The following is a 12,602-nucleotide window of genomic DNA, read 5'->3' as shown; positions in this document are numbered from 1 at the left end:
GACACATAGCGGGACTTGATCGGTTGACTAGCCCCCACGTGATCACCATTACGGTTCTCAGCTCGAAAACTTTGCCTTCATAGGTGACATTCTGCAGGTCAATGGGCATGCCACCCCCCTGGCAGAGACTAACATCATGGATGCATAGACGTATGGGCTTCCATGTTTGTGACAGCCAATCACAACTGCTTAAGCTTTTCACTGTGTCATCCCATCAGCCTTGGCTGAGTTTCTGCTCTGCCTGTGGCCCACATATGTCCAGGGGGCTATAAGAAATACAAAATAATGGGGGCTTCGACACAGGGAACCCCAATCACATCAACCCAGAGTAGGCTGTAGGACTCACTGCCCTATGGAGACAGTAATAATTTCTTACACGACTCCAGTCCCTTCAAGGGAAGCAATGTACGAATTGTGTACGAAAAAATAACATTTTCAGACAAATCCGAATGAATAGAAGGCGATATTTGGTGTTAAGCAAGAGCATGCGGTTCAATAAAACTCAGCAAGGGCAACTCTTTCAAAATATTTATTTTTTGGCATGGTACTAGAAAGTGTGAATGTACAAAAAAGATATATAAATATGTAGTATTTATGCTTGCAGCACATTGGTTGTAAACTATACAAGAATATATTATTTTACAAATATATATTAGATAGAAAAATGCAAAAATAAGAAAAGGTTTCAGAAAAATGTGCTCTTTATGGTCTAGTCAGAGTTCAACATCAAGCTGACTCCTTGCAGCACCCAGTGTGAAATGTGCTTAGTTGTGTAAAGGTCTGCTTCAAACACCAGACCAACTCCCATTGCGTTTCGTCTTGTGGAGGTCGTGTACACTGGCGTCCTAAATGTGTTCTGCAATGAGAAGAAAGGACACAAAGTTAGTAGAAAATGATGGTGTACTTTCTCAATAATTAGACATAATACAGTTTAGGTGTGCTCATTTCCTCTCACGTCCCGTAACCCTATACATGAACTTACTCTTGCATCTAACCGGTCCTGCTTTTTTCTGTTCTGTGCATAATGGGTACATTTACAGCGTACAAGATGATTGATGAAACAATGGTAAATGGAAATTTAAGACATTCATGCTAAAATTGGTTTACTATTTACCATGGACCATGAACAATGGAAACCATCATATGGAGTTCAATCCATTGTATATATGAATTTAACTCAGCGAGTTCCTGCTACAAACATGGCAAGTGTTATGAACCTGGGGACTGAGCACATTTCCAAGATGGCATTCCTATCTCATATTAAAATCAATAGAAAGAGACATAGGACTTTTGTTTGAAGAGGGGCACATGAACATTAACTGTTTCTAACTTGTGTAAGCCCACAGAGGGAGAAACATGTTCTCGGTGGCAGCCATGCAGTCACATAAATATAGGATTTATGGAGTACTGGAAATGGATGCAAGTTTTTTGCATATTAGACGACGGAGCAATAAGTGCTCACATTTGGGCACTGAAATATACATTCTACTGTTGCACTCACGGCAGTATGGGTAAAGTTGTATTGCACAAAACATAGGAACATTAAAATATGCTTTCTTCTATTCCTTTTGAACCCTTAGATGGATCTTCATCAAATGCGGCCTGCAGTTGACCGAGAGCTATACGATCATACATGTCAAGTTTGGTAACAATCAATGCAGTGGTTCAAACGTTGTAAGAAGATGAACAAAAACCCATGTTTTGCACTTTGTTAGAATGGCGACCTCCCTAGAGAAAATACATTTTTCTGAAGATTTCTCCAAATGATCTGCTTAGTTTACAAAATGTGCAAACATGTACTCTTTACCCTGAAGATATGCATGCTTTCACAATTTGGTAGATCGCACCTGCAAACTCAAGACAGGTAAAAAATAGCAAGTGATATACATTTTTGATATGTGCACTGGAGTCGTAATTAAGCAATAACTACGAGTTCCACAGGCTGGAACAGCTAGTAGCAGCACTTGGCCTGAGTTAAAGGCCTCAGCCCAGTAAGAGCCTTTAACGAGGGTCCCCGGTGCCAGTAACACCCATTCCAGCTGTGGAATGGGTGGTTATTGCTATTAGCACTCTGGGTTGCCAATCCGGCAACCCGGGGTGCTGACAGCAATGTTTGTTGTATGAATTAACCATAGCTCTCAACCATTTTTGTTTTACAGGTGGGTGAAATCACCCGATTTTGTTTTTGGCGGGTGAGACGCCCATTGGAATGAATGGGCGTGCAGGAGGCTTGGCGGGTGAGTCTGCCCTTTACAAGGCGGGTGACACCCGCCAAAAGCGTGTGAGTTGAGAGCTATGAATTAACGGGACACCTTCTGGTATCCCGTTCATTCATACAACAAACTGACTCAAGATGGCTGCCACAGAGCTGGAAGACGAGGCTCCAAGTGGATCCCCTCTTCCATTTCCATGGTGGCCAGAAGGAAGACAGAGCGGCACCAGCAGCAGTGGTGGTGCCGCCACGCTTATTAATTCAGGTAAGTGGGGCTGAGACAAGAAATTTAATGGGACGGGATGATGGGGGCTCAGATGGCATGCGGGGGCAGCTGCTGTGAGGTTGCTCGGAACGCAGGCTTGGATCAGTAGATTCAACCCATGATCCGAGTAACCTAATTAGTTGATCCGCCCGCCATGGGTGTTAATGTGAAATACAAACATGTGTACGTAGCTTCATATTGTAGAACATCCTAACTCTTGTAGTTTATGTACCTTAATATTGTGTAAAATGTAATACACACATACAGATGTGTAGAATCATGTACACATACACGGCTCATGTTCACTTCCAGGACAGATAGCTCACTGTGTTAGGTGGTTGATGCTTGCTAATATGGTCTGATTCAGAGGACATTGTTTAAGAGTGAAGATTAACCCATTTCCTGGTGGCACAGCCATTAGTAGGTATTGATGTGTATGTGTATTACTAATATGTAATGTGAAATATTATAGGTACCATGGTACTTTTAACCCCCTTCTGCCTTTCTCATCACAGTTCTGTTTCCTCTTCCTTGCCCTGCTTCCCCTTTTTTGAACATCTTTCCCCATCACAGTCCCTCTTCATCTTCCTTATCCATCTTCGGCATCACTGTCCTGCTTCCTCATCCTCATTCGCCCCTTATCCATCTTCCTTGACACACCCACACCTCTTGTTCTTCGTCCATTTCCCCATCCGTCTTCTGCGTCACTATCCCGCTTCCTACTTCTAGTCCATCTACCTCCACTTGTCCATCTTCCTTGACGCAGCCACTCTTCCTCATCCATATTTCTCATCAGTCCCGTTTACTCATCCATCTTACTAGTCACAGTCCGACTTCCCCATTGTTCTTGTTGGGGCGTGGGTAGCCCCGTCCCGCCCCCCTAGGTGCTTTAGAGTGAGGCAAGATGCATCCGAAGCACTATGATGGGCCAGGGGTAGGGGGGACGGTGAGAGGGACACCTCCTTGCTTAACAGGACCATACTCCAATATAACCAAATGTAGTCTATCCATTGCTGAGGTCTGTCCACCAGATGAGGTCACTGACCACATGCCTGGACACATTGAGGGGATCTGTGAGAGCTCCGAGGTGTTGTAACCACTGAGGGAAGCACTTTGAACTGGTAGTGCTTGTCCCCTATGAGGAACCTCGGGAACTTCCTGAGCTTTCGATGTTTCGGCACATGAAAATAAGCGTCCTGCAGATCTATTGATACCAGCCAGTCCTGTAGCTCGAGAGAGTGACATTTCTCTAAACGTCACCATCCTGATTTTGTCTTTCCTCAGGAACTTATTCAAGGCCGTGAGGTCCAGAATAGGATTGAGACTTCATCCCTTCTTGGGTACCAGGAAATGCCGGGAATACCAACCCGATCTTCTCTGTTCGGGAGGTACCTCTTCCACTGCACCCTTCAACAACAAGGCTTGCAATTCTTCCTGGAGCTCCTGTTGTATCGGAAGTGGTGGGGGTCTGTACAGTGGTTTTCTTAAGAAGGGCAGACAATATCCCCACAGAACGAGCTGTAGAGCCCAGGCATCGGAAATCATTCCCTGCCACTGGGGCCAGTGCTCCTTGAATCGTCTGCCAACTGGTAAGTTGTAGGAGGGCAAATCAAAGCGGCTTAGGGGGCTGGGTCACCGCGCCATTATTGCTGCTTGTTGGGCCTTACCCCCCTGCGCCGTCCGCATTGCAAGAAATGCTTCTGCCCTTGCCTGGCCAGTGGGAGCTGCACCTTCTTGCTGTAAGGCACATATTGCCTGTAGCCCATTTCCCTAGAGGCGAAGCGGAAGGCAGGCTTGGCCGGCTGCGCAGCCAGGCTCAGTGATCTAGCAGCAGTTTCCGATTCCTTACATTTCTCTAAGGATTTGTCAGCCTTTTGACCAAACCGGAAATTGCCCTTGAAGGGCATGTACAGTAATTTGCTCTGGGCATTTGGCGAAAAGACTGAAGATTTTAAGTAGGGCTGCCTCCTCAGCATTACGGCTGGCACCATAGATTGGCCAACGCAGTTGGCGATGTCCAGGCCCGTTTGCAGTGACTGCCTGGCCACCTCCTTCCCATCCTTCACCAGCTGTAAGAAGCCCTTGCGCATTTCCCCCTCAGGGATGTACTGCCCAGCATTCTCCACTGCTGTCCAAAGACCTAATTAATATTTTGCAAAGCCACTAGTCACATTTGTAGCTTTAAAGGCCACACTGCTCTCCTCCTTCGAAGTTGAACGTTTCATTGACGCTGGCACTGTGGCATGTGAGGGGTCGGAAATGCTGAGCACCTCTTTAGCCTCCGAGGCCTGCTGCGTGGGAGGGCACCCGCAAGGACAGCGGCATGCTTCTTGAATTTATCAAGCATGGAGGTTTTGAAATGCTCCCACTCCTGGCGAGTGGTAGGCCCCAACAACTTACCTTTTCCGTCGACGAATTAGAGTACCGACGAAGAACGGCACCTTGTGTGGGACCATTTCTTCTTTTGCAATGTACTTTCTCGGGGTTATGCCCCTCGGTTTAAGCCTCTGAGGCACGAATTGTTGAACGCGCCTGAGATTTTGAGGCCGGTCGACCAGCACAAGCTTAGCAGCCCGATTGCGTAAGGATTTCGGCTGCATCTTGGTGCACAACACACACCCTTCCATCCTGTGCCAAGGCACCAGCGGCATAACTCATGTGGGTCAGTGATGGACATCTTGGTGTGACAATCGGTACACCGCTTGAAACCAGAAACCCGAGCGACGGACATCTTGCATAGAAGAATTAAAAAAATCTGAAGATTTCTGATGAAAACATCAGATAAGTCGACGACTCGACCGTATTCCCAAGCAGCGTGATAAGCGCTCAGAAAAAAAGAACTGAGGTATGGGGCGTAGTGACAGAGTTTATATACGACGCCTGACGCCACGTCCGGAGCCGACGACTGAATGCTTGGCAAGATGGTTCAGTGGCCGAGTCGAGGTCCACTATGCCCCCTGTCGAGAATTTTTCTGAAGCAGCGAAGCTGGATGGGATATCTATCAGATGAGGAATCTGCGGGAGAAAAGCAGTCCATTGAAAGCCTTCTTTGTTCATCTTCTGAAAACTAATTTGGTGATTTGTCACGTTAATACTCTTAAAGATGAATCCTAAATTGGCAGTGATGGCAACCCCGCAGGACAGTGAAGGGCTGTTGTTTGGGGAGCCATATATCAAGGAAGTGACAAAATTTGTATACACTTTTTCATCCCTGTATAGGGTCCAATCTACACTTAAAAACGAAAACATATTTTACCCAGCTATGGTTTTATCGAGGGCCAGTAGAGGCTGGGGCCACTCAACTAGCCAGTCATCTTCCTCATAAGGCTCTGCACCTTCCTTTCAGGGTAAGGGGAAAGGCAACCGGTACAGAGCAGGCGCCCCTTCTTTCATCAGCAAGTTAGAGGGGTGTAGGTGAAGTTTTCCTCAACGTAGACCCTAAGCAGAAAGGATTAATCATAAGTGTGGGGATTGTGCCTCAGACAAAATTGTTATATATCACATGGGATCCATGGGTCCATCGGTGGTACAGACCATTCAAGGGTCCCACATACTTTCTGTCCAAACTCATGAAGCATTGGTTTCCGAGGAGAATTCACTTCTCATGACAAGGGGCTCAGGTAAGAGTTGTTTTGGAAAGGTCCAATAGAAAGAACAGGGGTTTCACCTCCCGGATTCTTAACCTATCATTTTCCGGTTAGCAAAAAGGACAAAAGTTTCCGGGCAGTGAGAAACCTCAGGGAATTAAACACATTCCTGGTGTACATGCACTTCAAAATGGAAACGATTAATCTTTTTCAGGTGGTGTTACACCGCAGAGACTGGATCTCAAGGATGCATATCTGTCCATCACTATGCATCCTCTGCACTGCCAATTTCTGGAATTCACCTATCTACCATTCAGTTTATTCTCAGTACCTTGGTTTTTCACAAACTGTTGAAGCCGGTTGCTACAGCTCTATGAATCCAGGGGATTCGAATGTTGATATATCTTGATGACATCTTTAGACTGGCCTCCTCTAGTGAGATGGTTCTATGACATCTAGAAATGACACTGACTCTCATTTGGGGAGTTGGGTTTGTCGTAAACTTAACGAGTCTGACAGGTTTTTGGGGATTTGAGATAGATGCAGCCAAGGCCTCCCACCTTCTTCCCCAGTCGGAATTTCAGGCCATAAAAAGAGAGTTGCATATGGTTCTACGCCATCCTGTTATTTCTATCCAACATCTGGTGTGGATCATCAGTCTTTTGTCTGCATCCATTGAGGCAATATTTCCAGACTCGCTCTAATACAGGGCTCTGCAGAGGCTGAAGATATATTGTTTGCAGAAAGGGCAGACCTATGTGGATTGGACTTTGCTCACAAGGGAAGCCAGGGACGAGATTTTGTGGTGGCTGACTTACATATAGGCATGGAACGGAAGGGCAATGTTCACCACCACCGCATTCTACTCTTGCAGTCCGATGCCTCCTTTGAGGGCACGGGGGCACAATTTGGAAAGAGCCCTGGGAGAGCTGGGAGACGCGATTCTGACGATTTTCAGCACTATTGCCGCTGGCGGTAATAACGTCGGTAGTAATAGCGCTGAACATTCCCCATTGGGCCCAATGGGGAATGGGAAATTCCTCAATGGGCCCAATGGGGACGTACCGTTCCACCAAACCCGTGATCCGGCGCTAATAGCGCCGGGGGTTTGGCAGTAGGGCTAATAGCCCCAGCGGTAATACCGCTAGGGTTAGCGCCCAACTCGTGATGAGGCCCTTTATATAGAACAAATATACATACACTATCACCCAACCTGTGTTGGTACTCATTTATCAACCTCAGAAGGATGAAAGGCTGAGTTGAGGTGTTTAAGAACAGACTAAATCGGGACTCAACCCCTGAAGTGTGCCTGAAATAAACCTTTAATGAGTCTAGCAATTATTGTGTAGAATTCCAGAGACACATTATTTGTTATTCCTATTCTTTCTTATTTAGGGTCACTGCTCAAAGTGTTACACTAGTGCAACCCCCTGTTTTTTAAGGGGCCTGATAAAGAAAGCCAGCCACCCCAGAAACAACTTGCCACAGCCAGCCCTGGAGATTACATAAAAAAGAAAAAAAAACGTTTTATTTTTTAGGGGTAGCAAGGGAGCCCACAGGGGCAGCAGGGGAGACCTCAGGGGTCGCAGTTGCGACCCCTGGTGACCTCCAAATGGCGTCCCTGCTCCTGCCTCAATGCACAGCTACTTTGGCTTTTCGACTGGAGGCCAGAAACAGACGCTTTGGCCACAGGTGCCTTCTTTCAGGATTGAGGGAAAAGACAGCATAACAGTTTTCGTCCTTGTTCTCTGATCCCAAGCATACTTCTTCACGTTCACTAACAGCGGTAAGAAGTAAATTCCTTCTTGCCGCTCCAAGCGCGGTTGATGAATCTCTTAGGAATGTGCTCAGATATCCCTGTGATCCTACTGATACCGAGGCACTTGTTGTTAGATGCGAAAGGGCTCTTTCACCCTCTTATCCACTAAGGGCCTCTACGCCTAATACATTGGAAGATTATGGGCCTTTCCAATTCCCCCAGCGGGTTTTGACAGTGGCTGTGGACTTACTCAAGGAGGGCTAGGCCCCAGGCATCCAGCGATTTTATGTGCCTCCCTGGCAGGCATGGGTTTGTTGGTGTCTTCCTAGACACCTTGATTCCTTTTCGGGATCCGCTTTTTGGAAGAATAAGCTCAGAATTACTTCAGTGGTTCATTTACAGACCAGTGGTTAATGTGTATAGGTCCTCGGTTTCTTGGGGAGGGAAACCCATCGGACAACACCTGTTGGAATGTCGTTAAATGAAGGGCAATTAATATAACTGAGATAGAGCTGGTGTGACAGGTTATACTTTCTAAGGTAGCAAAATGCAACAATCCTTCACAGAAAAAACTATTTATTAGGTTCAAACAAATATTAAAATGGTATTAAATCACTGTACACTTAATTGCACATAAGTGCTAATATCAAAGAAAAAGAGAAACCATAGGAATACACCAAGACCAATTAATTGCTAATGTTTGAGAACAAAGTGAGTAATGCAGAACACAATATCAATGCATACAATGGTCACTTGATTGGCGTATACTATTAGTTTGAGCCTCTGTTGTAATTCAGAGGTTTATGGTCTCAACATGTTTCTGTTCTTAAAGAGTTAAGTACTTGAACATTCTTAGGGAGAGTAAGTCCAAATCAAATTCCTATTTAGAAAATCCAGCTGGGATAGAAGTTAAACAAGGATAACCTGTCGGGTTAAAAGAAAACAGAGTAAGCTGAAGTAGCTTAAATTCTCTAAAACAGTTCTATAAATGAACTTTGAACCTCAAACCATAGGTTGAATTACCTTAGTAGGTTCTTGTGGGGGCGAACAACTTCTCTAATCAGTTGTTGAAGGGCTTATAAGTAGTCTTTAGTTGCCAGCTGCAAGAAAAGTGTAAAAATAGATTGTATTAAGGGCACAGAGGTGAGTATTATCCCACCCTGGGTTCTTCTTGATGCTTGTTTTATCCACTCTCTCACGATGTATTTGTTTTGTTCCAGCTATGGGGACTGGTGGTAGTCCTGTTTAATTTTGAGGCCTGGGGGAAATTCGTATGCAGATCTGATTCATCGCAGCATGCAGAAAAAGAGGAAGACTATGGGTGAGGAGACACATTTATACTGACAGTGTGGGAGGACTATGGACCAGTCAAGATGGACTAGAAATGTTTATTAGTAAAAACGAAATCTTGCTGCTGTTAGAAAAATGAAGAAATGATACTGCATATAATACTTGCCTCTGTGCCCTTAATAAAATCTCATAGCAACTTAACAAAATCGCCATTTTCTGACAGAAAAAACATGTTTTTTTTAAACCCACCATAACACAGATGGTGTTTGCTAAACATGCTCACTGTCTTGGGTGCTGCACTAGCTACGTGAAAGTCAGACATAGCAGTCTACACTTACCATAAGATACAATTTCATTTGGATGACAAGACATTTGTTCCACAAAGGTCCTCTACAGTTAAATGAGGTGCCTAAACACTAGTCTTTGTCACAGTTAGTGATTTATTCTTGCTGGTGAATCAGTAGAGGTCATGTTCTACTACAGCCTTGTAAGAAAGCTGGCCGAAAATGTCATCTTATGTAGACAAAAACACTTATGGTGACAGGACAACAAAATTGTAATGGTTTATCTTTTTTTATTTTCTTTTATTTTAGCTTATTACAAACCTTTTAGCAAAAGGAAAATCCATCATCCATCACGTTAATCCTAAAACCAATTAAAAAGAAAGAAGAGAGAAAGAAAAAAGAAGATTCCATACAAATCGTTTACACTAACATATAAACAGGCCGATTCATGGAATAATTAGCGCGGCGCAAGTGGGCAAAAACGTGCGAATCGCAGTGGAATAGCGAAAATCGCAGTGCAATTGCGAAAATCGCACGAAAAGCAGCGCACGTTGATTCATGGAAGGCCGTGCGCGAGAAAACCAGCGGATGTGCGATAAAAAAGTGCGCGGCGCACGTTGGCGCACAGGCCATCTAACAGCGTGCGCCAGGTCACAGCGAAAATCGCACAGGCCACAGCGAAATTCGCACATAGCGCGGCGCACGCAACAAAAGTAGGCGGAACACGGGCGTAACACTCGGAATGGGGAACAACTTGCCAAAACGTGGGCGTCACGGGGGGAAGTACAGGGCACAAGTGCGCGGAACGCCCACACGCTCGCCTACAACACGTATTCATGGAATAGAATAGGGCAAAGAAGCGCACGCTCAAACCAGCGCACAGGCACAAACACGACCGCCACAAGAAAGCAGGCGGTAGCGTCTCTGCGGCTGTAAGAAATGTGCGCCAAAAGGTGCGCCAACAAATAGCACCTATATACTGCCATGATGAATGTCCCATACTGTGGCCCTCCAGGAAAAATGACGTGCAAAGGGGTACCCACAAACACGGACACCCGCTGACAAAAAATACGTGTGCGTGTATACCGGGGTGCGCGGGAAGTCTAACACGCGATTTCAGCAGGGTACGTGCATCACAGGGGTTCGCGTGAAGTTATTCACGCGATCGGGCCTGGGGGAGCGGGCTACGTGTATTTCAGGGGTTCGCGTGAAGTTTCACACGCGATCGGGTCTGGGGGAGCGGGCTACGTGTATTACAGGGGTTCGCGTGAAGTTCCTCATGCGATCGGGCCTGGGGGAGCGTGCTACGTGTATTTCAGGGGTTCGCGTGAAGTTTCACACGCGATCGGGCCTGGGGGAGCGGGCTACGTGTATTACAGGGGTTCGCATGAAGTTCCTCACGCGATCGGGCCTGGGGTAGCGGGCTACGTGTATTACAGGGGTTCGCGTGAAGTTCCTCACGCGATCGGGCCTGGGGGAGCGGGCTACGTGTATTCCAGGGGTGCGCGTGAAGTTCCACACGCGAATAGCCTGGGCGCGTGTATTTCAGGGGTGCGCGGGAAGTTCCACACGCGAATAGCCTGGGGGCGCATGTATTCCAGGGGTGCGCGTGAAGTTCCACACGCGAATAGCCTGGGCGCGTGTATTTCAGGGGTGCGCGGGAAGTTCCACACGCGAATAGCCTGGGCGCGTGTATTTCAGGGGTGCGCGGGAAGTTCCACACGCGAATAGCCTGGGCGCGTGTATTTCAGGGGTGCGCGGGAAGTTCCACACGCGAATAGCCTGGGCGCGTGTATTTCAGGGGTGCGCGGGAAGTTCCACACGCGAATAGCCTGGGGGCGCGTGTATTTCAGGGGTGCGCGGGAAGTTCCACACGCGAATAGCCTGGGCGCGTGTATTTCAGGGGTGCGCGGGAAGTTCCACACGCGAATAGCCTGGGCGCGTGTATTTCAGGGGTGCGCGGGAAGTTCCACACGCGAATAGCCTGGGGGCGTGTGTATTTCAGGGGTGCGCGGGAAGTTCCACATGCGAATAGCCTGGGCGCGTGTATTTCAGGGGTGCGCGGGAAGTTCCACACGCGAATAGCCTGGGCGCGTGTATTTCAGGGGTGCGCGGGAAGTTCCACACGCAAATAGCCTGGGGGTGCGTGTATTTCAGGGGTGCGCGGGAAGTTCCACACGCGAATAGCCTGGGCGCGTGTATTTCAGGGGTGCGCGGGAAGTTCCACACGCGAATAGCCTGGGCGCGTGTATTTCAGGGGTGCGCGGGAAGTTCCACACGCGAATAGCCTGGGCGCGTGTATTTCAGGGGTGCGCGGGAAGTTCCACATGTGATTTGACAGTGTGGGTCCTCCCAGGTGTACCCTGTACACCATCCACGGCCCCTGCAGGCAGCCCACACCACAGGGGACTACCCTGCATCCCTGGTCATGTCCCGCAGGCAGCCCACCCACCATGGGCATGCCCCCCAGCAAAGGCACATGTCTCCTTGAACTAATGAACACCAACTCATGTCCCCTTGCACCCCCACCCCCCAGCACTGTGGGGCACCTGCCAGCAGGCCCCCACCCATGTCCAACTCATGTCCCCCACCACCCCCACCCCCCAGCACTGTGGGGCACCTGCCAGCAGGCCCCCACCCATGTCCAACTCATGTCTCCCACCACCCCCACCCCCCAGCCACCAGGGTCACCCTCCACCAGGCCCCCACTCATGTCTCCCACCACCCCCACCCCCCAGCCACCAGGGGCACCTTCCACCAGGCCCCCACTCATGTCTCCCATCACCCCCACACCCCAGCAGTGCAGGGTCACCCTCCACCAGGCCCCCACTCATGTCTCCCACCACCCCCACACCCCAGCCACCAGGGGCACCCTCCACCAGGCCCCCACTCATGTCTCCCACCACCCCCACCCCCCAGCCACCAGGGGCACCCTCCACCAGGCCCCCACTCATGTCACCCACCACCCCCACACCCCAGCCACCAGGGGCACCCTCCACCAGGGCCCCACTCATGTCACCCACCACCCCCACCCCCCAGCCACCAGGGGCAGCCTCCACCAGGCCCCCACTCATGTCACCCACCACCCCCACCCCCCAGCCACCAGGGGCACCCTCCACCAGGCCCCCACTCATGTCTCCCACCACCCCCAAACCCCAGCAGTGCAGGGGCAGCCTCCACCAGGCCCCCACTCATGTCACCCACC

At 48.7% G+C, this 12,602-nt stretch overlaps 1 protein-coding gene across 1 annotated transcript in view; it reads right to left on the bottom strand.

Moving 5' to 3' along the window:
- Positions 1-523: 523 nt before the first annotated feature.
- Positions 524-12,602, bottom strand: part of DNAH10 (dynein axonemal heavy chain 10) — a 2,725,177-nt gene continuing 2,713,098 nt past the window's right edge. Inside the window, exon 79 of the mRNA XM_069619694.1 lies at positions 524-856. Within this exon, the coding sequence (XP_069475795.1) occupies positions 710-856 (147 nt within the window). The 3' untranslated portion in view covers positions 524-709. The remainder of the gene's footprint in view (positions 857-12,602) is intronic.

This window comes from Ambystoma mexicanum, chromosome 10 (genome assembly GCF_040938575.1).
Source record: "Ambystoma mexicanum isolate Mex_15411 chromosome 10, UKY_AmexF1_1, whole genome shotgun sequence".
Taxonomy (NCBI): Eukaryota; Metazoa; Chordata; class Amphibia; order Caudata; family Ambystomatidae; genus Ambystoma; species Ambystoma mexicanum.
This window is presented reverse-complemented; position numbering and strand designations above follow the sequence as displayed.